The sequence below is a fragment of the Vipera ursinii genome (assembly GCF_947247035.1).
Source record: "Vipera ursinii genome assembly, chromosome: Z".
Taxonomy (NCBI): domain Eukaryota; kingdom Metazoa; phylum Chordata; class Lepidosauria; order Squamata; family Viperidae; genus Vipera; species Vipera ursinii.
In genome coordinates, this window is record NC_139517.1 from 48,321,088 (window position 1) to 48,348,024 (window position 26,937).

At 40.0% G+C, this 26,937-nt stretch overlaps 1 protein-coding gene across 1 annotated transcript in view; it reads right to left on the reverse strand.

Annotated features, from left to right (window-relative positions):
• The window catches only part of BRCA1 (BRCA1 DNA repair associated), a 75,189-nt gene that overhangs the window by 39,785 nt on the left and 8,467 nt on the right, over positions 1–26,937 (reverse strand). Inside the window, exons 3-10 of the mRNA XM_083378385.1 lie at positions 23,841–23,894; positions 19,924–20,001; positions 19,599–19,687; positions 16,041–16,186; positions 14,367–14,475; positions 12,908–12,962; positions 12,044–12,171; positions 1,461–4,577 (exon numbers count right to left, since the gene is read on the reverse strand). Of these exons, the coding sequence (XP_083234511.1) occupies positions 1,461–4,577; positions 12,044–12,171; positions 12,908–12,962; positions 14,367–14,475; positions 16,041–16,186; positions 19,599–19,687; positions 19,924–20,001; positions 23,841–23,894 (3,776 nt within the window). The remainder of the gene's footprint in view (positions 1–1,460; positions 4,578–12,043; positions 12,172–12,907; positions 12,963–14,366; positions 14,476–16,040; positions 16,187–19,598; positions 19,688–19,923; positions 20,002–23,840; positions 23,895–26,937) is intronic.

Consider the following 26,937-nt stretch of genomic DNA (forward strand, 5'->3'; position numbering starts at 1 on the left):
TAGATGCTGCAAGAAGATTACAGACTGACATTTGTCTACAAGCAACAGTGTAACAAAGTAGCAACAATGGTGCATGGCAAGAAATACTAGTTGGCTGCAAGCTGGTAAGACCATAAAACAGAGAAAGCTATAGAGAATAAAATGCTAAAGTCCTTTGGGACTTTAGAATTCAAACAGACAGGCATCTATCACATAATATGCTAGACTTAACAATTGTTAATAACACAAAAAGTCTGGAAGATGGACATGGCAGTACATGGAGACAGCAGAATACAAGAGAAGGAACTGGAGAAGATAACAAAATACGAAGATCTACAAATCAAAATAGATGACTGTGGCAAAAGAAAGCAAATGTACTTCAATGAGTATTTAGGCACTTTGGGTGCCATCCCAAAATAACTGGATCACCAACTGAATACCATTTGAACTGACAAATTCACCATCAGTCAATTGCAGAAGTCAGTTTTACTTGGAACAGCTTTCATCTTGTGAGAATATCTGTAACACCATCTAACACCCACATCTGCCTATCCCAGATCCCTGGGAAGGATTTGATAGGTAAATAAAAAATGCCAAATTCAGTGTAAACATCTGGCTGATTGTGTGACAAACCATAAGATAAGAGACAAAAAAAATAATCTAGCCATTTGGAATGGATAAGGAAAATAAAAATTCAGATTAAAATTAGAAATTGATTAAAGTTATAATCAAAAATAATGAATTACACGAAGTTCTTTCAGCATTTAACAATTTTTTTAGGAATTTAAATTGACATGCCAACTACCAGAAATGATATGTGCAAGCACATTGATTTGTGCTTAGATTGTAAGCCGCCCTGAGTCTTCGGAGAAGGGCGGGATATAAATGGGATTAAAATTAAAATTAAATTAAAATTAAAATGATTAATTTACAACATCCCGCTACTGAGACAATATTTAACAATTGCTAGAAAGAATAAATGCTAATTAAATGCTATTATTGATAGAGCAGATGCTGATTAATAATTTATATGATAAGATAAAGGATAAGTAATGAGAACTGTCTCAAAAATGAAACCCAGATAAAAGAGTTCATTCTTCCAATTAAAAAATGGATGGTTAAATTTTCTAAATCTTATAAAATTTCACAGTATCATTATTTTGTTATGTAAATAAAATGTATTTAACAAAAGTAACAAAATAAAAGTAATTTATTACTTGCTTCAACCTCCCCTGATTTTATTTGGTGGGCAAAACAAATTTATGTATTACTGTAAGCCATGGGTGTTAAACTCGTTACGTCACAAGACGTGTCACAACGTATAACAACTGTTTTCCCATTATCTGGATTAATTCATAAAAAATACCAAGATGAATACTTTTTTTCTCATTGGAGCTAGAAATGTATAGATATTAAAAATTGCAGAAGGTTATGTAAAAATAAAGCAATTCTAGCTAATGCTTGCAATGGCAATATTGTACCTGAATTTGATTGTGAATGTGCATATTCTTCTTGCCCACATTTTAGTTGCTCAATATCACTGGAGACTTCATCACTATGTGAAATGTCTTTGTTATTCCCACTGAGACTGGAAAATTTCTCTTTGGAATTAGAGAATGGGATTAAATCCTTTGAATTACAAGCCTGTCCAGAGACCACAGACACATTTGATTGGGAGGAAAACAAATTCACAGAGCATTCTGATTCCTGGCTTTGGCAGATATCCTCCTTTTTGTGTTTGAAACAACTTCTGCTGCTGCTCTTTGATGCTAGCACCTCTACTGGCATCTCCTTCTCTTTCACTGAGTATGACTGTGTGCTTTGCATATTTATTAGTTTCTGAAAAGAAGGAAGTTTTTCCTCTTCACTGGAATCCTCTTCTGAGGATGGCAACTTCTGTAGCAATTTCTGGCAAGTCAAAACAAAATCCTGACTCTTCAACATGAGACTGCATTTGTTTCTGCTATCCAGATCTGTCACATTAGTGGTTTGCTTGTCTATTTTAGTAGGCATGGCCAAGATGTCATTCTTATCCCAAACGTTTGGTGAACCCTTTTCATTTTTGGTAGGTGGGTCCAGCAAGTGGTCTGGTGTTTCTGACAGCTGTTCAAAATCTTGATGCTCCCTTGCAGTACATCCTAAGTTCAGTTTGGAAATCAAGCTCTTAACCCCACCAGTGCTAGAAACATTAACAGCTTTTTCTGTGTCATTGTTCAATTGCTTTTCTTCCATAAGGTTCTCTTTCTTTTCAGCATGGATGAATCTAGGTAACAATGGTAAAGAAGTTAAAGAATGTTGCTGCATTAATTCCGTCTGCGGATTCAGTTCCATTTTTTTGTTTTCAATATCTTTGGATTTTGCTTCTTGAAAATGAACTGAACCAGAACTGCTCCCATTAATAAGGTTGAAACTTGTATCATGCAAATTGCTATTTTTCCAGACATTCAAACTTCCAATGCAATCATCTGGACTTTCAATTTTTTTCTCTAACCCTGGAGACTGTTTCTCTTCACCCATTGTCTTTTTACTTTTTGGCTGACAGTCAACTTCTTCATTTCTGGTAACTGATTGCAGAGGTATTAATGAACAATCAGGAAATGGAACTTGCAAGGAAAACTGAAGGTATTCGTTTTTATGTTCAGAAAAACTGGATGTACAAGATGTTGGTGTTTGGATTGAGGTACTTTTATTTTCCTCGCAAGAAACAACATTGCATTTCTCTTCATGTGTTCTATGTTTGTCCTCTTTGTCAGGGCTTAACTCTTGCAAATGTTTAATATCTACAGCCAATTCCTTTTCTGGACTTTGATGTAGCAAAAATGACTGGCGTTTGCAGCAGCCAAATATATTCTGCATGAAGCCTATATCTAGTTCACTCTCATCAGTTTCCAAATTCAATTCATAACTCCCTATAGCTTTATTGTTGGTTTTAGGGAACTTGCAATTATCTGTGCAAATCTCATCACTCTGTATTATTTGAGAACACACTGCGTATTTCTCAGGTTGATCCACTATGACCTGTTCATCCTCGTAAACTGCTTGTTCTACAGTTCCAGGATGAAACTGCAAGAGTGAGCTCTTGCCTTGGGCATTTGCACTGTGGCTCTCTGCAGTCTCTTCAGTATTCAGTATGTCTTTTACAGTCCCAATCACATGAGGAAATTTTTCATGGTTAGCATAAGCCATGTCTACATTACGAAGGTGCTGCTTATCAATCATGTTGGTATCTGAATAAGACTTTGCTTTCTTCAGATTGCCCTGCAAGACACAGGAATCACCTTCTGTTACAGAGGAAGATGGCATCCTTTCTGAAAGAGAAATGGATTGTTTCAGTTCTCTCTCATCCACATTTCTTTTTCTCTTGGTCGGTTCACTTTGTCTCCTGGCTTCTTTCTTGAACAACTGAAGCTCCCTGTCCCATCTGACCCTCATCTGGCCTTGATTCACTTTTCTCAGCTCCTTAATATCTAGTTCTTCCTCTGTCTCCTCAGATAACATAGGGCTTTTATTTAATATCTGCAGGTTTCCAAGTGGTTTGTTTAATTCTTTACTTCTCTTGTTCAAATAACTACTTTTGTTTTCCGTATCTGTTAGGTTCAATTCTGGTAACATGTGGCATTCACTCTGAGCTTGTTTATCTTTATCTCCTTTCAACTTGGATGCTGCTTCCTCAACACAGGCTATTACTGAAAAAGCAGCTTCCGTTTGTTCTGCTGGAGATTTTTTAACAACAGCAAAGACTTGATCACTATTTTCCAAAACAGGATCTTCTCTTTCCCCAACTGATTCCTTATTGCTTGCTTTCATATTCTGTCTCTTCCTGAAATCATTGAAATCTAATATTGCCTTTCTCTTTTGTATGAATACCTTTCTCAGGGGTATATTACAGGAATCTTCCTCTGTTTCGATCATAGTTTCATTGTCATTTCTAGGAGGATTCACTATGTGTTTCCTCTTATATGTTCTTCCAAATATTTGGTCAACAGTCTCAGAGGCAGTTAGTTTAGATGAAGGCCTTTCATCTCCACCTATCTTCATGAATTCCCCTTGATTTTCCATCTGTTCTGTCTTCTGAGAAATACAGGAATCAGTATCTGACAAATATGGATCTGCATTCTGAAGAAGTTCTTCACTGCAACCATCCACCAGTGAATTAGAAGAAAGGATCTCCTTGCTTTTGGAAAACCACTCACTGACTTTCTTGATGCTCTGTATCACTTGCTTTCCAGAACTTTCACTCTGGTGGATGTCAAGCATAGTCTGTGACTGTAACTGGTATTCCTTATTTTCAGATACAACTGATGAATTTCCAGCAGATTGGTCAATGAGAGTCTTTTCTCCACCATTATCAATCTGTTCATTTATACTCATATTCATGGCTTCATCAGCCAATTGTACTTTTGTCGTCCTGCAGAATGAGGAAGATGTATGATCCTGTAGGTAACTAAAACCAGATTGTTCCATGCAGGAATCTAGAAAAGGTATATCCTCTTGCTGTTTGACAGTCATGTTTTCCTCAACAATTTTTAAGTTTTCATTGACAGTTTCGGTATCATCTCTGTTTCCCAGTTTTCTCCCTTTTAAGGCTCCACATATATCTAAAAAAGAAAAAATAATAATAAATATCAACGAATTAGAGGTAGCTTATGCAATACATTTACCACTCAAATTTATTTCATCCTTCCTTGCTGCTTTATTCATTATTATGTGTGATAAAAAACACTTGGCCTCTCTCATTCCAAGAACACAATTCATACCAATAGAATACAATAATTGTAGCTCAATGTTGAGCTATAAAGTCTTTGATCCTTCTGAACTTGGTTTCCTTGTGGATGTTTCATTACCAAATTAGATAACATCATCAGTGCTAAGCAGTTGGTATTGTCAGGAATTGTGCAGACACTTCTTGAGCTAACAAGCACTTGCACAGACATTGAAGGGTACTGAGAGCAGTAAGAGTCACACAGTAACCACACAGATACACTGAGGTGTGAAAACAAAATACTTTACTGTTGTGGTGTAAAAGAACAAAGCACAGCCAAAAAACAAACAGTCCAGGTCATACACGATAGCAACAGTCCAAAGAATATTCCAAATAAAAAGTCTTCTTACTGGTCCAAGGGTCAAAACACAGTTGTTCAGGTTTAACACAGTAGTAAACCAACAATAGCAGTAACAGAGCAAAACAGCAAGAGCAGAGAGAGACTACGTTCCTAGCTCCCTCTTATGGCCATTTGAAAACTTACACACCCATTGGCCAATTAGCACCTTAAAGTTATAACATGATGGTTTATATATTTCCAACCCAACCAGGTAGGCTATAACCATATGCCTAACAGGTATAATGTTAATCTTGGTGTTAATCTCTGCTCATGTGCATACTGATTGCTTGCTAGTGAGGAAGTGTTTTGGTCTTTTTGTTTCCTTTTTGGCTTTTGATTGTTTCTTTTGAATGGAATGTAGATATTGTTTATTACTATGAGACTGTTGATGGCCAATTTATTTAAATGCCAGTCTTCCAGGAATTCTGTAGCAGTTTTGGACTTGACTTGGTCTAGGATCCTCAGTCTCACATTTGAAACTACGTCTGTCTATGTGTTGTTAAATCAAGGAGTCTGACTCCATTTTTTTCTTCTGAGGCTGCTTGGTCATTTGGTTTACTTAGGATGTTTTGGATGGCTTCGGTTGGTTTGAGTACTACAGTCTCCAATCCCTGGTCCATGGACTGGTACTGGGCTGCAGCATGCCAGAAACCTGGCCACACAAACAAAGCCCCATCTGCAGAATACAGGCAGCATGCGAAACCACGCCCCCTCTGGTCTGCGGTAAAACCTCTCTCCACGAAACCAGTCCTTGGTGCTCAAAAGGTTAGGGGCCACTGTAAAAATGTGATGCCATGAGTCATCTACCTTTCTGGATTTGTGGACTGGGGGAGGGAAGAAGAGGAGATGGTCCCGCATGAGTGGCAGGTGAGCAACTCCATTTGTGCAAGTGGTGAGTACACACACATGCCACTTGTACAAATGGAACTTCTGTGGACTGGTTCTGAACGGGCTATGGCCCAGTAATGGGCTGCGGCCCAGGGGTTGGGGACCCCTGATCTACAACATACAATGTAAAAATTAGCCACTATGGAGGACAAACAGGCAAAGCATATCAATGAACATCAACTAGTATTTAGAAGATATGATTAAAAACTCCTTAATTTCACAACAGTTGGACAGACTTAACCATAGTTTCAACTGAGAAACTGTGAAGATCCTATAGCAAGCCAATTCCAAATATGCTAGGGAATTCCTGGAAGCCTGCAAATTGGCCATCAACTACAAACTCAGACAAACAAGCTAACAGTAAACAACAGAGAGAAAAATATACATATATACAGGGCTTTTTTTCTAAAAAAAAAGGTGCTGGAACTCTCATCTTGTTATTTATTTATATAATTTTATTTATATATTTATTTATATAATTAAACAATTATATATTCAATTCTTAACATACATTTTGTTCCATATATAAATATAAAAGCATGATAGGCTCTGTATTTGTACGATGGCTGATTATCTCAGTGTGCAGAAACGTGGATAACTACAAACAGAAGTTGCAACCTCTCTCCTTTTCACTGTGTGGGAGTTCAGACCTGCGATGAACTGGGCTGATAGATCTAGAATCTCATATAATTATTTAGTGACAGCAGTCTATTTTATAACTCTGTAATAATATCAGACACAGGTATGTGATATGCTGTCCAATTCAAAGATTAGTTGTGGATTCAAAGAAATAAGAAATACTGTCAGACTATCTATATGGATTCTTTACTGACCCAGATCTGTGTATTTGCATAGTGTGTTTTATCAGTAACTCTGATCACAAGGAAGGAGATGCATGATTCTGCCTCCTGGCCAAGGATTTAGTTTATGAAAAAATGAGCATCTGTAAACTCTAGTCTGGCTCTTAAGGCTCCACTCCATGTGGCTTGGATTTCTGTGTTAGATGGCTGCATTTCAGACACCATTCAATAATCTGATTGATACAGGCCATAAAATTGAGCCTTGGTGGAGCAGTGAGCTAATGCCTCCTTAAGTAACACCAGCTGCCTGCAATTAGTGCAGGTTCTCATCCCACCAGGCTCAAGGTTGACTCAGCCTTCCATCCTTCCGAGGTAGGTAAAATGAGGACCCAGATTGTTGGGGGCAATTAAGCTGACTTTGTAATAATGCCGCTTGGGGTGTGTGTGAAAGCCCTAATAAGCAGGCATATACATAGAATGAAGGCTACTGCTAAGCTTGTAAGCCGCCCTGAGTCTTCGGAGAAAGGCGGGATATAAATGGAATTTAAAAAAAATAATTAGAAACTGAACACTCCAGAAGGTAGAGGTCAACCAGTAATTTATTGTAATCTAATGTGCTGGGCAGCAGCTCTTTGTGGTCAAGTAACAGGCTGTGTGAGGAAAGGAAGGGTGGGACGATGGAAAGGGATCAACCTGCACTGCTGAGCAAGGCAAGAACTACCCTATTTTTCGGACCATAAGACGCACCTGACCATAAGACACACCATGTTTTTAGAGCAGGAAAACAAGAAAAAAAATATTCTGAACCAAATAGTACCGGTATACTAAAACAGGGCTTTTCAACCTTTTCATCAATTGCACCACTTTTAGGACAAGGCAATGTCCGAGTACCACCAGTTGCCCAGTGACTGTTCAGTTACGACGGCACTGAAAAAAGTGACATGACCATTTTTCACACTTATGACTGTTGCAGCATCCCCAGGGTCATGTGATTTACATTCGGATGCTTGGCAATCGATTCATATTTATGATGGTCACATTGTTCCAGGGTCATGTGATCGCCTTTTGCAACCTTCTGACAAGCAAAGTTAGTGGGGAAACCAGATTCACTTAACAATCATGTTACTAATTTAATTTCTCTCTCTCCCCTTCTCTTTCTCTCCCTCCCTCCTCCTCCCTCTTTCTTTCTCTCTCCTCTCTGTCCCTCTTTCTCTCTCTCCCTATTTTTCTATTTCCCTCTATTTCTCCCTCTTTCTATCTCCATTTCCCTCCCTTTCTTTCTCCTTCTCTCTCTCCCTTTCTCTCCCTATTTTTCTTTCCCTCTATTTCTCCCTTTCTCTCTCTCCCTCTATTTCCCTCCCTCTTCCTTTCTCCTTGTCTCTCTCTCCCTTTCTTTTTCTCTCCCTCTTTCCCTCTCCCTTTCTCCCTCTCCCTCTATTTCTCTCCCTTTCTTTCTCCTTCTCTCCCTCCCTTTCTCCTTCTCTCTCTCTCTCTCTATTTCTCTCTCTCCCTCTCTCCCATTGTCCCTTCCTTCTGTCCTTCCTTCCTTTCTTCCTTCCCTCCCTCTTTGTCCTTCCCTCTCCATGTTAGAGCAGTACCTGCGGAGGCGGCCCTGCGGCCCGGCTTTCTCTTGCAGAAAGCAAGCTAAAACGGAGCAAGGGAGATTGCCAGGAACGCGAATTGGCTGATCTCGCGCTCCTGCAATCTCCCTCACTCGGTTTCAGCTTCCCTTGCTACAAGAGAAAGCAGACTGAAACGAGGGAGATTGCAGCAGCGCCAGATCAGCCGATTTGCATTCCTGGCAATCTCCCTCACTCTGTTTCAGCCTGCTTTCTCTTGTAGCAAGGGATCGCGCAAGAGCAGCTCCAGCTGCACAACTCAAGAGCTCTCCAAGTGGCTGAGCGCTGCTTGGCATCGCCTCGACGCCGCCCAAGGGCTGCTTTTGGGCGGCGTCGAGGCGCTGCCAAGCAGCGCTCAGCCGCTTGGAGAGCTCTGAGTTGTGCAGCCGGAGCTGCTCTTCCATGATCTGCCGCCGCTGCGCGCACAACCAGACATGATGGCGTTCCATGGGCCGCCCGCTTCACCTCCGGCTGGGCTGTCCAGGGCGGCGGCAAGAACGGCCCACTGCTCAGCCGCTGGCAGGCACCTCCAGGGTGTAGAAGCCCGCAAACATCTTCCCGGACTACAAATAGCGGCCGGGGCAGAAGAGCCGGGGCAGCCAGGAGCCTGGCAGACACTCCTCCACTTGCCTGCCGGGGCCGTCGCCACCTCCTGGATGGACGCCCGCCTGCGCCGGCTAGGCCAACACACTCCACGATACCGCCGGCCGGCCGGGGCTGGCCCTGGGCAGCGGCTGCATGATGGGGGCTGCGGCGGCACCCTGCAGCAGCCTGGTCTACAGCAAGCCAAGCCCCCTGCCTTCCCCACCATGCCAAGGAAGCTGGACACCCGCTGGGGGACTGCTTGGACATTGTGGCTATTTATGGGCTGCAGGACTGCAAGCTGTCTGACACAGACACCCCGGGCTGCCTCCCTGAGCTCCCTCCCAAGCCCCTGGGGTTCAGCTGCGCTGCCCATTTGGTCCCCCTCTAGCAACAATGCCAGCTGCAGCTCCGTGTCTGGGTTTCATCACACAAGGAAGGCACAGCCGGGAAAGACCAATGTGGATATGGTTCGGAGACACATGCTAACTACCCCCCAGGTCCAGCACCGGGTAGGCCACCAGCTGGCTGACAGGTGAGCATAAGGAAGAAGTGCACATGCACTCTGCAAAACCCACCTCCCACTCCTTGCCCTTACTTATTTACCCAGTTGAGATGGTGCAAAGTTCCTGACAACTAGCCTTCACTGCAGACAACTTCTTTGTGCAAAGTTTGCTGGCCGGGTTTTTTGGCGGGCTCGGCAGCAATTGGCTTTCAAAATCCAATAGTGCTCCCTCTATTGGATTTTGAAAGCCAATAGGAATTGCTACAGCTTGTTGAGAAGTTTCCCCCCCCCCAAAGAAAAGGTGCCGGAACGCCATTCTGAGCGTTCTATGAGAAAAAAAGCCCTGCATATATACGTATACATACATACATACATACATACATACATACATATATGGCTCTGTTGTTACATGTTGATTGGTTGATGGGGTTATTGTTTGTGGATTAGTCGACTGTTTTGTAACATCCTGTGTGGCTGAGGTGTTGGCTGTGTGCCCATTAGTCTTTTGTGTTGTAAAGACCTGGATAATGGGCTGTGTGATGACAAACCAAAGCCCAGGATGTTACACCACAGCCTTCTGCTCAGGACATTACATCACAGAACTTAGGAGGTTATAATACTAAAGCTCGGGATGTCACAACACAGCCAACCACCCAGAATGTTGCAGCACAGAACTCAGGATATCACTACACTATTGCTCAGGACGTCATCACACAGCCCATTATCCAGGAGCCAGCTGTCAGAGCGGGCGGTTGTGTGAATGGACTTCTCTGTCACACACAACCTCTCATCCAGCGTCTGCAAGGGCTTTTCGGAGTCCTAGGAGGTCCTGTAGGGACAGCCGAAGTTGCGGGCGTCCCAGAGAACCTACATGAGCGGCGTCCTGTGTCGGAGAGCCAGAGAAAACTTGACGCAAGCCGACTGGAGAGAAGGAGGCCAGCTACAAGAAGATCTGACAGAGGGACGGAGCTAGCATCGATTTAGCGGTTATCAATTTTTAACAGATGGCTAACTCCAGAAGGTATCTTAATTACATGGCAGGATAGAAGGTACAGATTGGACTCGATAGAGAAGGCAGAAGATTTCTATAACTCCACTTTAATAACCAAGATGAAGTAGAAGTAGAAGATCAAGACGGAAGGGAGGTAAGAGAAAGACATACAAGACGGATAGCTATAGAAGGGAAAGTTTTAGGAGTAGAGGACAGAGGGAATAAATCTGGAGAGATTACAGAGACATATGGAGCTAGAGATAAAGATGTGAGAGTGCCCTGGACAACGAGATCCACAAAATCTAGAAATAAGTAAAATAAAGGGAGAAGAGTGTAGAATTTTGCCTTTAAATATTCTTTTTGAAAGAACAAAGACTATTAAATAATAGTATCAAGTTTTATTCTGGGTGCAAGGATTAAGACTGACAAATTACTGCCTGACCACATGGGTAACTCTAATTTAAAAGATGATTTGTGATGATAAATCCAATATTACTATTCTCTGTCATGGTGCCCTACACTTTTTTCTTTCTCTTTCAGAAGGCATGACTTTTGCCATGTGTCTGTCTAACTTGTATTTTTTTGTATTTTCTTTCCCTTTCCCAGAATTTCCTCTATTGCAAAGCAGATAAGATTGTTTGAACAAACTATCTCTTCCTAAACTGTTTTTCTTTGCCAGACAAGCTATTCTTCCCTGAAAGATGCTAACCCTAGTTAGCTCAGCTCTGAAATCTTCATTACTCAATGTCAAAGGCCAGTTTGCACTGCCATTTAATACTGCCATGGCTTCCTTTTGTATCCTAAATAGCCAAGGCATTTTTTTTCAATGTGTACTTTCCATTGTATGTTTGCTGTTTTGTAATCTCTCCTCTTCCAATGAGTATAAATAAAAATATTGATTTCCCCTTGCTAATTATCCCAGAACCAAGGTGAAGTTTTCACATTTTCTTTTGAGTCAAATCCCATAACATGAACCTTTCCTACCATTAGGTCCCACCCAGCTAATTGGGATTGAATCCTCCCAAGGCTGTAAGTCAAGGGTGTCAAACTGCTGGCCCGTGGCCCAGATGTGCCACGCCAAAACTACGCCCACCACATTGCTGGCAATGGGAAAAAAGTCACAATATGTTGCAACACGTCATGCGACGTTGTGAGTTTCACACCCGTGCTGTAAGGATTAAAGGGCAATTTCTTAATAAACCTTTTTAAAGCTATGTTAAAGCTCTGGCATCTCTTGGGTGTTTTTCTTTGGTATTTGTCTTGCAAATTCTAAATTTGTCAATGCGCAGATTAACAGAAACATTATGATTCCATTTGCATTATCCCAGAGTATTAGTTCAACAATTCTGGACTAATCTGTGATACATGGGAGTTAAGAAGGGAACTAAGTTTGCTCTGCAATGTCAGGAATAAATTGATTTGCATTCCCAAGGCCAATCCCCCGTATACTACTTTTGCATATCATAAAACATGGTCACCTAGAAAAATGCAACTCAGGTAACTATTGTGTATTACCTGGACTCCTGTATTTAGCATCCACTAATAAACCAATACCATTTACAAGGAAACGTTCTCACCTTTGATATTTAAGGATGCCTCATTTTTGGCACTTGGTTCAGAATGCTCTATGTGGCAAGAGCTTTGGCTCCAATTCACAATATGGTCTTTGTTAACTTGAGAGAAGGAAGGACTTTCAAAATCCATACTGTGGAAAAGAATGAACAAAAATTCTAGAAAATTAAAGGTCTAACAATTTCTTAAGAGTTATATTCAACCACGAATCCTATGTAAAAAAACTAAACAATACCAGGTAAGATATTGGTGTGGCACTTCCATACTTTGTGACTAGGAAAATCCCCCACCCAAAGTCTTATTAGGTAGGAAGTTCTATAAGCCTGCCTCTCTGAGAATTTCCTCTTTCAGTTCAGAAAAATGAATAAATTCTTTGTTTCTTTCTACTGTGTACTATTTAATCATACTCTCATTCTTTCATGTTGTTTCAGAAAGATCACAAGTGAAAAAGTAAAAAAACAACCACAACAAAAAACAAATGACATCTCCTAAATGACCAGAGCTTACTATCTAGGCTTACATTGCCAATAATATCCAAATTACTTTGGCATGTTTAGAAAATGTACAGATAAATGATGAACTAGTAAACTGTGTTCAGATTTAGTGGATCAGCAGTCAATGTCCTCTACATTCAAACAAACTTCCTAAACAATATAATCACATTATATTATCCTTTTCTACCTAATTCCTAGATAGGCAAAATAGAAAAAATTCTTATTACATAAAAAACTACTGCCTCTTCTTCAGAAATTTTCATGATATAAACAAGAATATGATACCCCCTTAATAAGGATCTTATCTAGTATTTAATAACATTTCTAACATCCCAAAATACGCCAAAGAAACAACACCAGTGAACTTTAACTTACCAGTTAAAGTTAACTATGTTTCCTTTCTGAAATACATCTTCAGATGAGTCTGATCCTTAGATGGGCAAAGTTTGCAATTAGAACATTTTACAGAAAGAGGATTCAAATACCAGAGTAGACACTTAAATAAAACAAAACCACGGCCACTTTTTTCAGAGGCTAATGTTTGTTAAAAATTCCTTTTTAGAGGCTAATGTTTTGTCAAATATTCTATTTCAGAAATTAATGTTTTCCAACAAATATCCCTTTAAATCCAAGTTAACCAAATCAGAAATTATCACATTTAAATCAAAGCTATCTGCTGGAATGTGAACAGTGCCCCTGGAATAGGGAAGAGAAAAAGTCAATTTCAGTAGGATAGGGACTACAGCAACCATCCTTAACAGATTTGGGACCAAATCTCCTGTAATCCCAATGGTCATAGGAGTTGAAATCTCAACATATGAGTGGAACAGTTGGTGGTAATGCTGGAATAGGGAAATTAGACAAACTCATAGAGTAAATTGAGGAATATTTATAATGGCTATCATATTGGACCTGAATGTAACAAAGATTCTCAATCATCCAGATCATGGTTGTCCCAAAAGTGCTTTTCCAAAAGGCAACTGGACTTTCTTGGGGTTTTTTTCCCTTGGAAACATTTTGCTTCTCATCCAAAAAACTACTATTACTACTACTGCTATTCCTTTTAAGTATTACTAGAGAAAATTATCTCTTTCTAGCTGCTTCACTTCACAGGAACACAAGAACTATCACCACATGCAACTGCTTCTTATCAAAGCTTTTTCAGCTAATGGTGCTGTGCTGGTTGGGAAAAGGTTTAGAGAGGCAGGACAGAGAGCAACACAGATGCTGGCCACTTTTCTGAGCAAGCACATTCCCTCACAAACTTTAAGTGGAAGACTAATAATGTTCTTATTACCATTATTAATTGTATCATATTATTAGAAAGATACTAGAAAAAAGAGGAAGTGAAATAGGAATATTTAAAAAGATCAGAGACCATGATAACTTAATATCAAGCCACACATGAATAAAAGCATTTTAACAGGTAGTCTTCAACTTATGACCACAACTGAGCACAAAATTTATGTTGCTAAGTTAGAAATTTGTTAAGTGGGTTTTGCCTCATTTTATGACTTTTCTTGTCACATTTGTTAAATGAATCACTGCAGTTGTTAAACTAATAACACAGTTGTTAAGTGAATCTGGTTTCCCCATTGATTTTGCTTGTCAGAAGGTTGGGAAAGGTGATCCTGACTCCAGGACACTGCAATTGTCATAAATATGAGTCAGTTGTCACGCAGCCAAATGTAAATCACATGACCACAGGGATGCTACAATAGTCATAAGTGTGAAAAATGGTCAAAAGTCACTTTTTTCAGTGCCGTTGTAACTTTGAATGGTCACTAAATGAGCTGTTGTAAGTCAAGGACCACTTTATACTACCACTACTTACTGTGCTCCTTATCAATTTGCAAAACCATAGTTTTACTAGAATTTCTTTTCTTTCTGAGGAAGTATCTTGTTTCATTTCCATTGTACTGTGGCAAGACAGGGCCATCACCCTATTAAGAAAACAAAATATTATTAAAGAACAATATTTTCCCCATGCCAAATTGACTTTAAGGGGAAACCCTGCTTTAAAAATTGAAACAAAGAAAGTAATATGAAAGCAAAGAGATCAACTTTGGACCAAATAATAGATAATGAAGATGAGTTATTTAACATATTCTATGTTAAGAGATACGAGATCTATCAGATATAAAGCAATCACAATATTTATAATTACAACATTTTAAACATATTATTTGGACCAGATGAATTTTCAACTCTTGAAATATTTGAGATACTATAACCACTTGTTTTTTCAATTTAAACCCCTGGTTATTTACAAATAAAAATTGCACATTATATAACATTATTTAACTATATTTAATGACAATTATATTTTTCTGAAATATTTTGGGTCAAGACTTGTATTCTGAATGTAGGATATTTATTTAAATTTAATAATGCTACATTGAATTCAAATAAAATAAACATGTTTATTTAAATAATTATAGTATCAGGACATTTTCTGATGCAAATTGAAAATACTTGAATGAAAATTCTTATATGCAAACCATATTTAATCTGCACTCCAAAGAAAGTTATATTTATCTAAAGGTAACTCAAATTGTATTAGAAAAATTATATTTAAAGCCTTTTCTCATTAAGAGTGGGATTATTCTTCTCTTTAGACAGTAAAAATGGAGAACCGATTCTGATACCCAATATTAATTAGGCTGAGATGAAGGAAAAAGAAACCAGCCAGTAATATATGGAGTCAATTCACCCACACCCATGCAGTTCCTGATGCTTTTGCTTGGAGCAACACTAAATTTGCCATCTCTCCTTTTCTTGCTTTGCAACTGCCAATACCTTCCGAGGTAGGTAAAATGAGGACCCAGATTGTTGGGGGCAATAAGCTGACTGTGTAATAATGCCGCTTGGGCCCCCACCCGAAACCCCTAATAAGCAGGCATATACATAGAATGAAGGCTATTGCTAAGCACATTGATTTGTGCTTTAAATTGTAAGCGGGATATAAATGGGATAAAAAAAATAAGAAGAATTTAAACCTTCACTCAAAAAAACAACACCTTGTCTCCCAAAATTGTTAGTAGGCAGTAAAACTCAAGAGAAGAGGCTGTGACAGATAACTGGCCCATAGTACACCATGAGATGAATATTCCCTAAGTCAGATCACTAAACAGAAGAAGGCAGGACAAAAATCAGGAAAACAAATTGATTCTTTATGGCCGAGGGTATTTGTATGATAATTTATTCTACAGTCTCTTATTGTAAGTATTTATTGAAGCTTTCCTGATAGATAAGTCCTCACAGCAATCATTTCAATCACAATTAAATACATTTCAGTTTTGATTCCTCAAAGCAAGAAGCACAGCTTTCTTTCAGAAACCTCTGAAATGAATCTATTGCAAAAGGAGGTATTTTTGCACTTTCCTACAATCTGTTCAATTCAAACAATAACTTCTCAAATGAAAATAAAAGTGAACCAATAATTGTACAATTGGGAGGGCGATGTCATATATCAATATGTATGAAAAAGAAAGGAAAATCCTATTACCAATTCAGTATTTCTTTTTTCTTCTTTCTTCATATATTTCCATCTATCTCTGTATCCCTTACTGTTAATAATCAGTTGATTTTTACATGTGGTTGAAGCAGAAACAGTTTCTATCGCTTTCTTGGGGTAACACAAATCATCTGAAACTGAAAGAAACAGGATTTCATCCTGAAATGTAATAGTTGTCGTAGGTAAAGATTTTAAAGTTAAGGAAGGATTTTTAAAAGATACTTTGATTTATGCAACCTATTAAACACAATTTTATAGAAGCAAAGAGTTCTTATGATTTAAAATTCACATTTGAGAAACTGGGTTGCCTGAAGCCCTTGTCTATCCTTTCCTGTGAATCAAGAAACAACACTATTCTTCTACTGCTATTAACAGAATCTAGTCAGTAAGAAACAATACATGTACATATTGTTTTACTATATTATAAATGGATCTGTATAAATGAAGTTATGAAACTGAATTGCTTTGTCCAAAACACATTACAGTGGGTAAAAGATTATTTGTCTGTTCACCTATAAATATGCAATCTTGACCAACAACCCATTATTGAATGTGCATATCATGTGCAAGTATTTGGCCTAAAATTCTGAAACATTATACGGTATTTCTCCTGTAAATCATGTCAAATGTTTATTCTACCTTTTTTGAAAGTTAAATTCCTAAACACGAACAATATGCAACACTATGAACTAATTCAGAGGTCGCTAAACTACTGAGCCACTTCCAAATGAGCCAGATCAGCACATTTCAGAAGAATAGAATATTAAATTTTGTACCTTCTATTAAAAAGCACAATAAATAAAGCCTTGAGGAACCTCATAGTAGTTGTGCAGAGTGGTAACTTTCCAAAGACCACCTTCTGTAATCAGAATTTCAAGCAGCAGCAGACCCACTATGATGTAGTTTCTGCAACTTTTAACTGAGGAAGCTGTTATAATCAAAAGCTACTGAGACATCCCAAATAACCACGGGACGGCTCTTCTCATCAATTTCTGTTACAAAACTAAGCCTGCAACCAAATGTAAATAGCCATGGAAAAAGTTTTACATCAGAAACTCTATGTCCCACACAATTATTAACCATGTCCAGCATAGAAATAGAAGTATATAAATGCTATATTGTCTAGATGCAGCCTAGGTTTCTTAATAATAATTGATAATAGCTACTTTTAATGTCTGGAACCTTCTGGACTGAGCCAGATTATCTTTTACATATTAAAGTGAATGAAGATAGAAAAGCAAGTCTTCATTATCTTCCCTTCCATTGATAAAAGTTCATACATCAGGTCTCACTTGCTTCTTAGACCACAGCTCTAAATTATACCAAGGGAATACATATTTTTGTTAAAGAGGGAGAGATCAGTTAGTTTTTAATTTTGAAATTAAAATTTAGACAATTTTAATAAGTTTGGAGTAGTTCTGTTTTAAGTATAAAGCCAGCTTAAAGTCACTCTCCTTAAGTCCTAGAAAGAAGGCAAAACCCTGCAGAAAAATGTTGTCAAGAAAGGTAGACTTGCCCATATAGTTGTTAAAAGTCCAGTCTGACACAACAGGAAAAAAATCCTCAGCAGAAAATAATCTAACCATGGCAAAGGAATAGTTATTTAATGCCCTATCTCCATATCTCCCAATTCTTTTTCACTTAAGAAAACATGTCAGCAGTGTCATCTGCCATATGCATTAGACAATGATACAATGAAACAGTTACATACTTGTTGTGCCCAACATTTAAGTCTTGAGATGTTCCTCTCCAGTGGGCTGTGTGTGTGTGTGTGTGTGTGTGTGTGTGTGTGTGTATTGAAGGCTCTCAGAACAGCTATCATAAGAATCCTTAGCATTAAACCTGAGACTTAAGCAAGATGACTAATGATCAGTGGACAGGTAAATTAAACTGTCCCCTTGATTTATCCAGCTAATCTGAAGCCTCTACTATGCTCTCTACTTTGCCAGGTTAAGGCCAGGACAATATCACTCACTTGGTAGCTGAATGATAGGCTGCTGTCAAGATGTTCAGTCATTGATGAGGGGCAAGTACGTAGTCACTACAGATGAGATAACTTTAATGAGGCAGCTGTTGCATGTGAGATACCCACTTAACACAACCTCTCATTTGCAGTTGGGATGAGGGAAGTGATAGCAATAAACACTAGAGTTTGCTTCCTCTAGGACATGGGGTGTCAAACTCACCATGTCATGTGACATGTCGCAACGTATTGTGACTCATTGTGCCGGCAATGGGGTGGGCATGGCTTCAATATGATGAAACTGGCCCGAGGGCCGGCAGTTTGACACCCCTGCTCTAGCAGTTCCTTTATGTGATAAAGATTCGTAATTGTGGGCTATCTCTCACTGAGATGCCACTGGTAAAAAAAAATATAGTACTAAGTCAAAACATGTTTATTTGCCAGATATTATATTAGTTGGATAAGGACGCGGTGGCTCAGTGGTTTAGGATGCTGAGCTTGTCGATTAGAAGGTCGGCAGTTTGGCAGGTCGAATCCCGAGTGCTGCGTAACAGAGTGAGCGCCTGTTACTCGTCCCAGCTTCTGCCAACCTAGCAGTTTGAAAGCACGTAAAAATGCAAGTAGAAAAATAGGGACCGCTCCGGTGGGAAGGTAACAGCGTTCCGTGCGCCTTTGGCGTCTAGTCATGCTGGCCACATGATCACACACACATCCTCGGACAAGCGCTGGCTCTTCGGCTTTGAAACGGAGATGTGCACCGGCCCCTAGAGTCAGAAACGACTAGCATGCATGTGCGGAGGAACCTTTACCTTTTTACCTTTTATATTAGTTGATTGAATTGTTTATGGCTTTTTTATTTGAAAGTTGATTTTCTACCATTGTGCTCTAGTGTACTTAAGACCAAAATGGAATGGTACAATGCAAACATTCTGATGATTCTTCTGACTTAAATTTGAAACTGAGGCTTTTAGCAGTGGCAAAAAACATAAATCATCAATCAAGCTATTTTTATCATAGCAATACTTTTAATAAGTGTATTTCTAAAATATAGAGCCTACAAGACATATTCATTCTTAGTTGTGAGATGCTTCAACCAATTGGATTGTGTCTTTAGACATCATCCAAACTTGAATCTTAATCAATCAAAAAGAAAAAAAAAAGAAAAAAGAAAAAGAATGAAAAGCAAGCTCCAGAGCTTAAAAACAACAAATTCTATCCTGCTCTTTGAACTAGTTGTATGGAAGCTGCACTTCTGAGAATACTACTAAATATTTTAGAGCATAAGTAGGCCAATCTAATGGTGTCCAGGTATTTCAGATTTCAACATTCATCGACATAGCCAGCATAGTCGATAGCAAGAGTTTGAAGGATCACTAGCTTCCAAAATCAGAATAGTATTACCTAATATTACCTGTTTTAGAGACTGAAACAAGGGTTGAAGAAGTTGCAAACTTTATACCGTAAATTATATAATTTAGAATTTTAAATCAACAGTGGAAGTCAAACTTTAAAACAGAATCTCAGTCATACAATTCAGCATCACAAAAAAAATCAGTAAAAAAATCATGGTAAGGCACAATACCTACACTTCAGTCCAGTATCGCATTCGAAAGCATGGATGGTTTCTAGAACTTCTTTGACTACTTCCTTGAGACGGGTATCCTCCCTCAGACTTCTGAAACAAGCCAAAAAATACTAGATGGAGCTATTAATCATTATGCTATAGTAACTTTTTCTGCAAGCTTTAAGTATTTGCAACCCTTTTACATAAATGCCCCCATTGCACAGATTTGTATTAGCAGTTGAATAGTAAGCACCCTCATCCTTCTGAGAATGGCCACACTCAATTCAACATTTCATCCATTGGTCTTCCTAACAAGTGGAATATATTTTGTGCCAGAAGGAATTCACCTTTTAGTGACTTTGGCATTGCAAAGTGGACACTGTGTTACACCTTTCCTCTGTTTAAGCAGTTTAAAAACACAGAACCTAAAAGAAAAAGAAAAACGGCATGTTTAGTCTCTCACTAACCCCCCTTTAAAAAAAAAAAGGTTACCCTGGGAAAAATTATTAATCTTCCTCCTGGCACATTCGCATATTTGTAATTATAAACTACTTCCCTTTTCTATGCCCCTATTTCAGGATTTTATATTAACAAATCTTCAAATAGCAGGAGCTTATGATTTTTAAAATTTTATTCCTCTACAGTCTCTCCTTCAGGAACAAAAGAATACAATACCATTATTAGCTCCTGTTATTTTTACTGAAAGCATTCATTGTAATTATGGGTATAGCACAGGGGTTGGCAAGCTGAAACAGTGAAAGAGCCACTTGGAACCGGTTCCCTCACAAAAGAAAAAACTGGGAGGCGCAAAAAATAGTGTGCATGCGCATGCATGCGCAAAACAAGAGGCTGATCAGCGGGTGTATGCGTCCTCCCAGGAGCTCTGGCAACTCTGTAAGGCCAGCCCTGAACTTCACAAGTGGAAATTGAGGGAGATTGCCAGGAACACGAGATCAGCGTTTCTCAGCCTGCGCTGATCTCGCCCTTCTTGCAGTCTCCTCTCTGTTTCAGCTTGCTTTCGGCTACTTTTCTTTCGGGGGATCCAGTCTCTACCGCCCCCTTCTCTCAACAGCTGGATGCCCTGAAAGAAAAGCAGCCGAAGGTAGCAGCTCTGCAAGTCTCCGCCAAGAGAATGGGGTGGCGGAGGCTGGATCCCCCGAAAGAAGTCTCTGCTGAGACGAGAGAACGGGGTGGCAAGCTGCCGAGAGAATGCGGCGGTGGAGTGCTCCACCGAGAGAATGGGGCGGTGGAGGCTTGCCGCCTATTCTCTCGGCGGTGACTTCTTTTGGGGGATCCAGCCTCTGCCGCGCCGAGAACAGCAAGCCGCCCCATTCTCTTGGCGGAGCGCTCCACCGCCCCATTCTCTCATCTCAGCGGAAACTTCTTTCGGGGGATCCAGCCTCTGTCGCCCACTTCTCTCAGCTGGGCTCTGCCAAGACGAGAGAATGGGGTGGCAAGCCGCTGAGAGAATGGGGCGGTGGAGTGCTCCGCTGAGAGAATGGGGCGGTGGAGGCTTGCCGCCCATTCTCTCAGCGGAGACTTCTTTCGGGGGATCCAGCCTCTGCCGCCCCCTTCTCTCAGCTGCCCAGGCAGCTGAGAGAAGGGGGTGGCAGAGGCTGGATCCCCCGAAAGAAGTCTCTGCCAAAAAGAGAGAATGGAGCGGTGGAAGCTTGCCGCCCATTCTCTCGGCAGAAACTTCTTTCGGGGGATCCAGCTTCTGCCGCGCCGCACCGAGAGAACAGCAAGCCGCCCCGTTCTCTCAGCGGAGTGCTCCACCGCCCCATTCTCTTGGCGGCTTGCACTTCTTTTAGGGTGGCAAGCCGCCGAGAATGGGGCGGTGGAGCGCTCCACCAAGAGAATGGGGCGGCTTGCTGTTCTCGGCGCGGCAGAGGCTGGATCCCCCAAAAGAAGTCACCGCCGAGAGAATGGGCGGCAAGCCTCCACCGCCCCATTTTCTCGGCGGAGTGCTCCACCGCCCCATTCTCTCGGTGGAGGCTTGCAGAGGTGGCGGTGGAGCTGCGCACGCAGCTCTCCAAACCGTCGCCGCCCGTTTGGAGAGCTGCTGCCTTGTCAAACATGGACGAAGGCAGCAGCTCTCCAAACAGGGCAGTGGAGGTTTGGAGAGCTGCGCGTGCAGTTCTCCAACCCGCCGCACTCCAAACCTCCACCGCCCCGTTTGGAGAGCTGCTGCCTTCGTCAAACATGGGCGAAGGCAGCAGTTCTGCAAACAGGGCGGTGGAGGTTTGGAGAGCTGCGCGCGCAGCTCCCCAAACCTCCGCCACCCCATTCTCTCAATGGGACTTTTTTACTCCCACTTTTTTTCCAGAATGGCAGAGGAGGACAGGGAGCCACAGCACATGGCTTAAAGAGCCGCGTGCGGCTCCGGAGCCACGGGTTGCCGACCCATGGTATAGCATAAACATAATCAGTGAAGAATCATTGGTAGTAAATAAAAAAGAGAACTTGTTCAATTCAGTAATGGAAGTAAACCAGCTTACTAAAGTCAGATCAACCCTCCTGGTCTCTCCTTTCTTTCTAAATGGGAAAAAGTGTGCATATGTATTACATATACAGGGGAGAAGGAAAGAGAGGGAGGTGTGGGTGAGGACAAGAAAAACAGAGAGGAAATATGTAAGTGCATACTAGCACCATGTTAGCAGAAATTGGTACAATCTTTAGGGTCAAAATGTTGTCTATCTTTAAAGATTTTTATCATTGCCAAATATAATCAAAAGTAAAGGCAAAGGCAAAAGTAACAGTAAAGTAAAATGCCTGAAGAAAGGTGTTTCCAAAATGTGGCATTTTGCAGCTTGATGTCTATGAGAGAATCTTATTTACATCTCTTTGGCAAAGGTGAGAGAAGCCCCTGTAGACACTGTGGGTTTATTTGTTGCTTTCATTACGTTCACTTTTTCTCATCTTTGCCATATTTTAATCTTTTTGTTTCTGTTTTTCAAATATTTTTACTTGTGATTTACACAGACTAAGAATTATGCAGCATACACATTTAATAAATGAAATCAAATTAAATAAACACTATTATACAATTTAAATAGCAAAATGTGAAAATAGAGAAAAGGATTGAAAATGTCCTTCTTAATGGCATTTTCCTTAAGCCTTAATGCACAATACAAAATGTAACAACAGGGGCAGCAATCTACGGGGCATATCAAGGTTTCTAGAATAATTTCTATAACCATCCCATCCCAAAGAGCACCCCTAAAATTTGACAATATAACTATTATATTTCAGCTCTGAGATTTTCTATGTGTTTTTGTATTTAAAAAAGTTTTAACATAGGTATATTAATCCTATTGCCATATCTGGAAATTGAGCATCTCAACATGGTATCCCTGCACTAGCAGGCATACCCCCTTGCTGCCTTCATTAATTAAAATAGAAAAACAGCCCAAGGTTAGAAATAAGTAATTACTACTCCTGTCTCATATTGTACTTGGACTTAACTGCTATATCTTTAACCAACTATATGAGACGGTCTTGGAATCTATCAGCTTGACCACTATTTTTTGAGGCTTGATCTGCCAGAAATCTATTCTGTCTCTTAAATTGGAATATTCTAAATTTTAAGTAATGACTTTTATGTCTGCAGCTGGCAAATCTTTGGTCATGAGATTTTAACTCCAGTGGCAGGCAAAAAAAGAACAAGGCCCACAGAAAAGACTACAGCAACAGGCAATTCAGCAATGCTGGTGATACGAAATATGGTTTTGAAACATATTCAACATTATGAATATTGAAAACTGACTTTTGAACTGGACAGAGGAAACTATTTTGCATTTTAAATGCCTACACACACACACACACACACACACACACACACACACACACACACTGTTTATAGCTTCCTTGTCTCTCAAGAAGAAATTATGTAAGATTTCTACAGAGCCAAGGTAGCACAGTGATTAGAATGCAGTACTGCAGATACTTCTGCTGATTGCTGGCTGCCGGCAGTTTGAGTCTCACCGGCTCAAGGTTGACTCAGCCCTCCATCCTTCTGAGGTTGGTAAAATGAGGTTCCAAATTGTTGACTCTGTAAATTGCTTAGAGAGGGCTGTAAAGCACTGTGAAGCGGTATATAAGTCTAAGTGCTATTGCTATTGAAACCTCTAAGAATTAACGCTGACATTCTAACATCAACCTTTCACAATCGTATGTCCTCCAGATGCATGAGACTACAACACTCATCACCATCAATCAATTAGCCGATATGTTCAAGCTTTGATAATCTAAAGTGGAGCCTTACCTGCAAAAGATATGAGCACAGTTTGTTGAGACTGGTTCTTTTATCACTTCCACACTGAAAGAAATAAATAAAACATCAAAGCTATGCATTTCATACAAGGTATCTTCAATATATTGTAATTATAGGAATTAATGCTAGTGAAGTAGCCATTCTAGCATGCTTTAGTAATTACACACATTCTAATCTTGCAGTAAAATATACGGTAATACCGGTAGATTTATTCTGACACAAACCTTTGTAAAACTCATTTTTAAGATATGAAAATTGTGCTTCAGTGGTCTATAAATCCCTGCCATATCACCCTGTACAGAACAAGGTTTTATATTGTGGTCCTTTTCTTAGCTAACCATCTAATCAAATTAGCTATGCAGAGAGGAAAAGTAAAAGAAATAAAATGGCAGTGTGAAGCATAATGCCTGATACAACACCAAGTACTTGCTGCCATGACAACAAATAATTCAAAAGAATATCAATGTTAAAAAAATCAGCTATTTGGACAAAGTTGGGGTAACTTCTCCATATTCATATATCACAAAGTTGAAATTTCTCATTTTGACAAAAGATTATGGAGAACTCCAAAATATCTCTAAATAGGATAAAGCTTTAAAATGGCATGAATAGCTCAATGTAGATAAACCCAAATAATGTTTATAGGATTGTACACATATGTGATGATTTTGAACTTGAACTGATTAAGCAAGAATAGAATTGTGATAAATATGTCAATAAAAATTCAACCTAATGTGCTGAAAACAGCTGAAAAAAGACAAATTCTGTGCTATGAACCATTTGAAAAGAAATAAAAAATAAAACTGCCAATGTACTAATGCTACATGAATATCTCATGCACCTCACATTTGAATATGATGTACAATTTGTTTTGTTAAACTTCAAAAATAATATTGAATTAGAAATTATGCAGAGCAGGACAATTAAAAATGACCAGATCTTATGAGAACAGATTACTGCATTTGAGCTTTTCCCTTAAAATCAAAGAATATCAGAGTTGTAAGATATTTATAAATCACCTTCTGCTATGTGCAGACACTAAGGAGCTTGCAACATATGGCTCTTGGTTGAAATCCACTACTATTTTAGGCAAACCTTTAGACCGCCTGGAGGCGGTCCAGGTCTGGATGGGGAGCAACAGGCTTCGTCTCAATCCTGCCAAGACTGAGTGGTTGTGCATATCGGCATCTCGGACTAACCAGTCCATCCCACCTTTAACGATGGGGGGTGAGGTGTTACCCCCCGTTGATAGGGCTCGCAACTTGGGCGTCCTCCTGGACTCACGGCTTAATTTTGAAGACCATATAGGTGCCGTGACCAGGGGGGCTTTTGCCCAGGTTTGCCTGGTGCACCAGTTGCGACCCTACCTGGACTGAGATGCCCTACGCACAGTCACTCATGCGCTCGTGACCTCCCGTTTAGACTACTGCAACGCTCTCTACATGGGGCTGCCCTTGAGGACCACTCGGAGGCTTCAACTGGTGCAGAATGCGGGCTTCCCGATACTCCCATGTAACACCTCTACTCCGCGAGCTGCATTGGCTTCCGGTTGCCCACCGGGTGAGATTCAAGGTGCTGGTGATGACCTATAAAGCCCTAAATGGCTTGGGTCCAGGATATTTGAGGGAACACCTTCTGCCAGCATCAAGTTCCCTTCGTCCAGTGCGCTCACACAGGGAGGGTCTCCTCAGGGTGCCGCCGGTAAAAGACTGCCGGCGGATAACACCCAGGGGGAGGGCCTTCTCAGTGGGTGCGCCTGCCCTCTGGAACCAGCTGCCCGTGGAGCTTAGGACTGCCCCTGACCTTCGTTCATTCCGCCGGGACCTGAAGACCTGGCTCTTTGAGCTCTCCGGCCCAGGCTGAGAATTTTTAACTGGGGTTTTTATTTTAAGGGATAATTTAATCTTTTTAAATTGTTTTTTAACTTTTGTATTTTGTATTGCTGATTTTAAATACCCTGTAAACTGCCCTGAGTCCTTCAGGAAAGGGCGGTATATAAATCTAATAAAATTTTAAAATTAAATTAAATTAAAACTGTTCCATTGCCTGAGGCTATGGGACAGTTTGCCTAGAGGTGATCAATGACTTCAACAATGAAGGTATATTTTATTTTCTTGATTTAAAACCAAATAAGAAGATATTAGTTGTGAAGAAACAACATGAGAAAACAGCTATTGTTTCAAGGTCTGTTTTATGACTTCCTGAATGTATTCAGTCAGTCACTGCCACATAAAAAACAGGATGAATTTTGGCCTACCTTAATATTGTGTATAGAAAAAGGACTAGAAATAATCATTCAAGGCAATTAAGGTCAAGCCCAGTTCAGTGCAAGAGACAGAATTAAAGCATCCTTCAAAGTTTGCTCTAATTCATGATACTAACATCCCGTATACTAATGGTACAGTATACATTTATTTGCAGTGTTGAACTTTCAGCAGTTGGATATTCTTTTGGCTTTAACCCAACTGTTGCATACCAACTGTTGACATTATTCTGGATATCCCTGTTAATATTTTCTTTACCAAATACTGAAATGGATTTGCCATTTTCTTCTTCAGTGAATTGTACATAGTCTGATCGTTTGTCTATGATTACTGTCATAAATGTCCCTTCTGAAAGTACAGGTAGTCGTCAACTTACACAATTTTTTGTTTAGTGACAGTTCAAAGTTACAACAGCATTGAAAAAAGTGACATGACAATTTTTACTCTTATGACCCTTGCAGTATCCACATGGTCACATGATCAACATTCAGACGCTTGGCAACTGGCATGCATTTGTCATGTTGTAGAGTCCTGGAGTCATGTGATCACATTTTGTGACTCTCTTACAAGCAAAGTCAAAAAGAAAACCAGATTCACTTAACAACCATGTTATTAACAAGTGCAGTGATTTTCTTAACTGTGGCAAGGAAAGTGGTAAAATGAGGCAAAACTCACTTAACAACTGTCTTGCTCAGCAATAAAAATTTGGGGCTTAATTGTGCTTGTAAGTTGAGGACCACCTGTATATATTTCTAATGATACAGCAGTTAGCATGAATGAGACAGTCTCCTTAACCCTGTAAGATAGTAATTCATGAAGGGCCT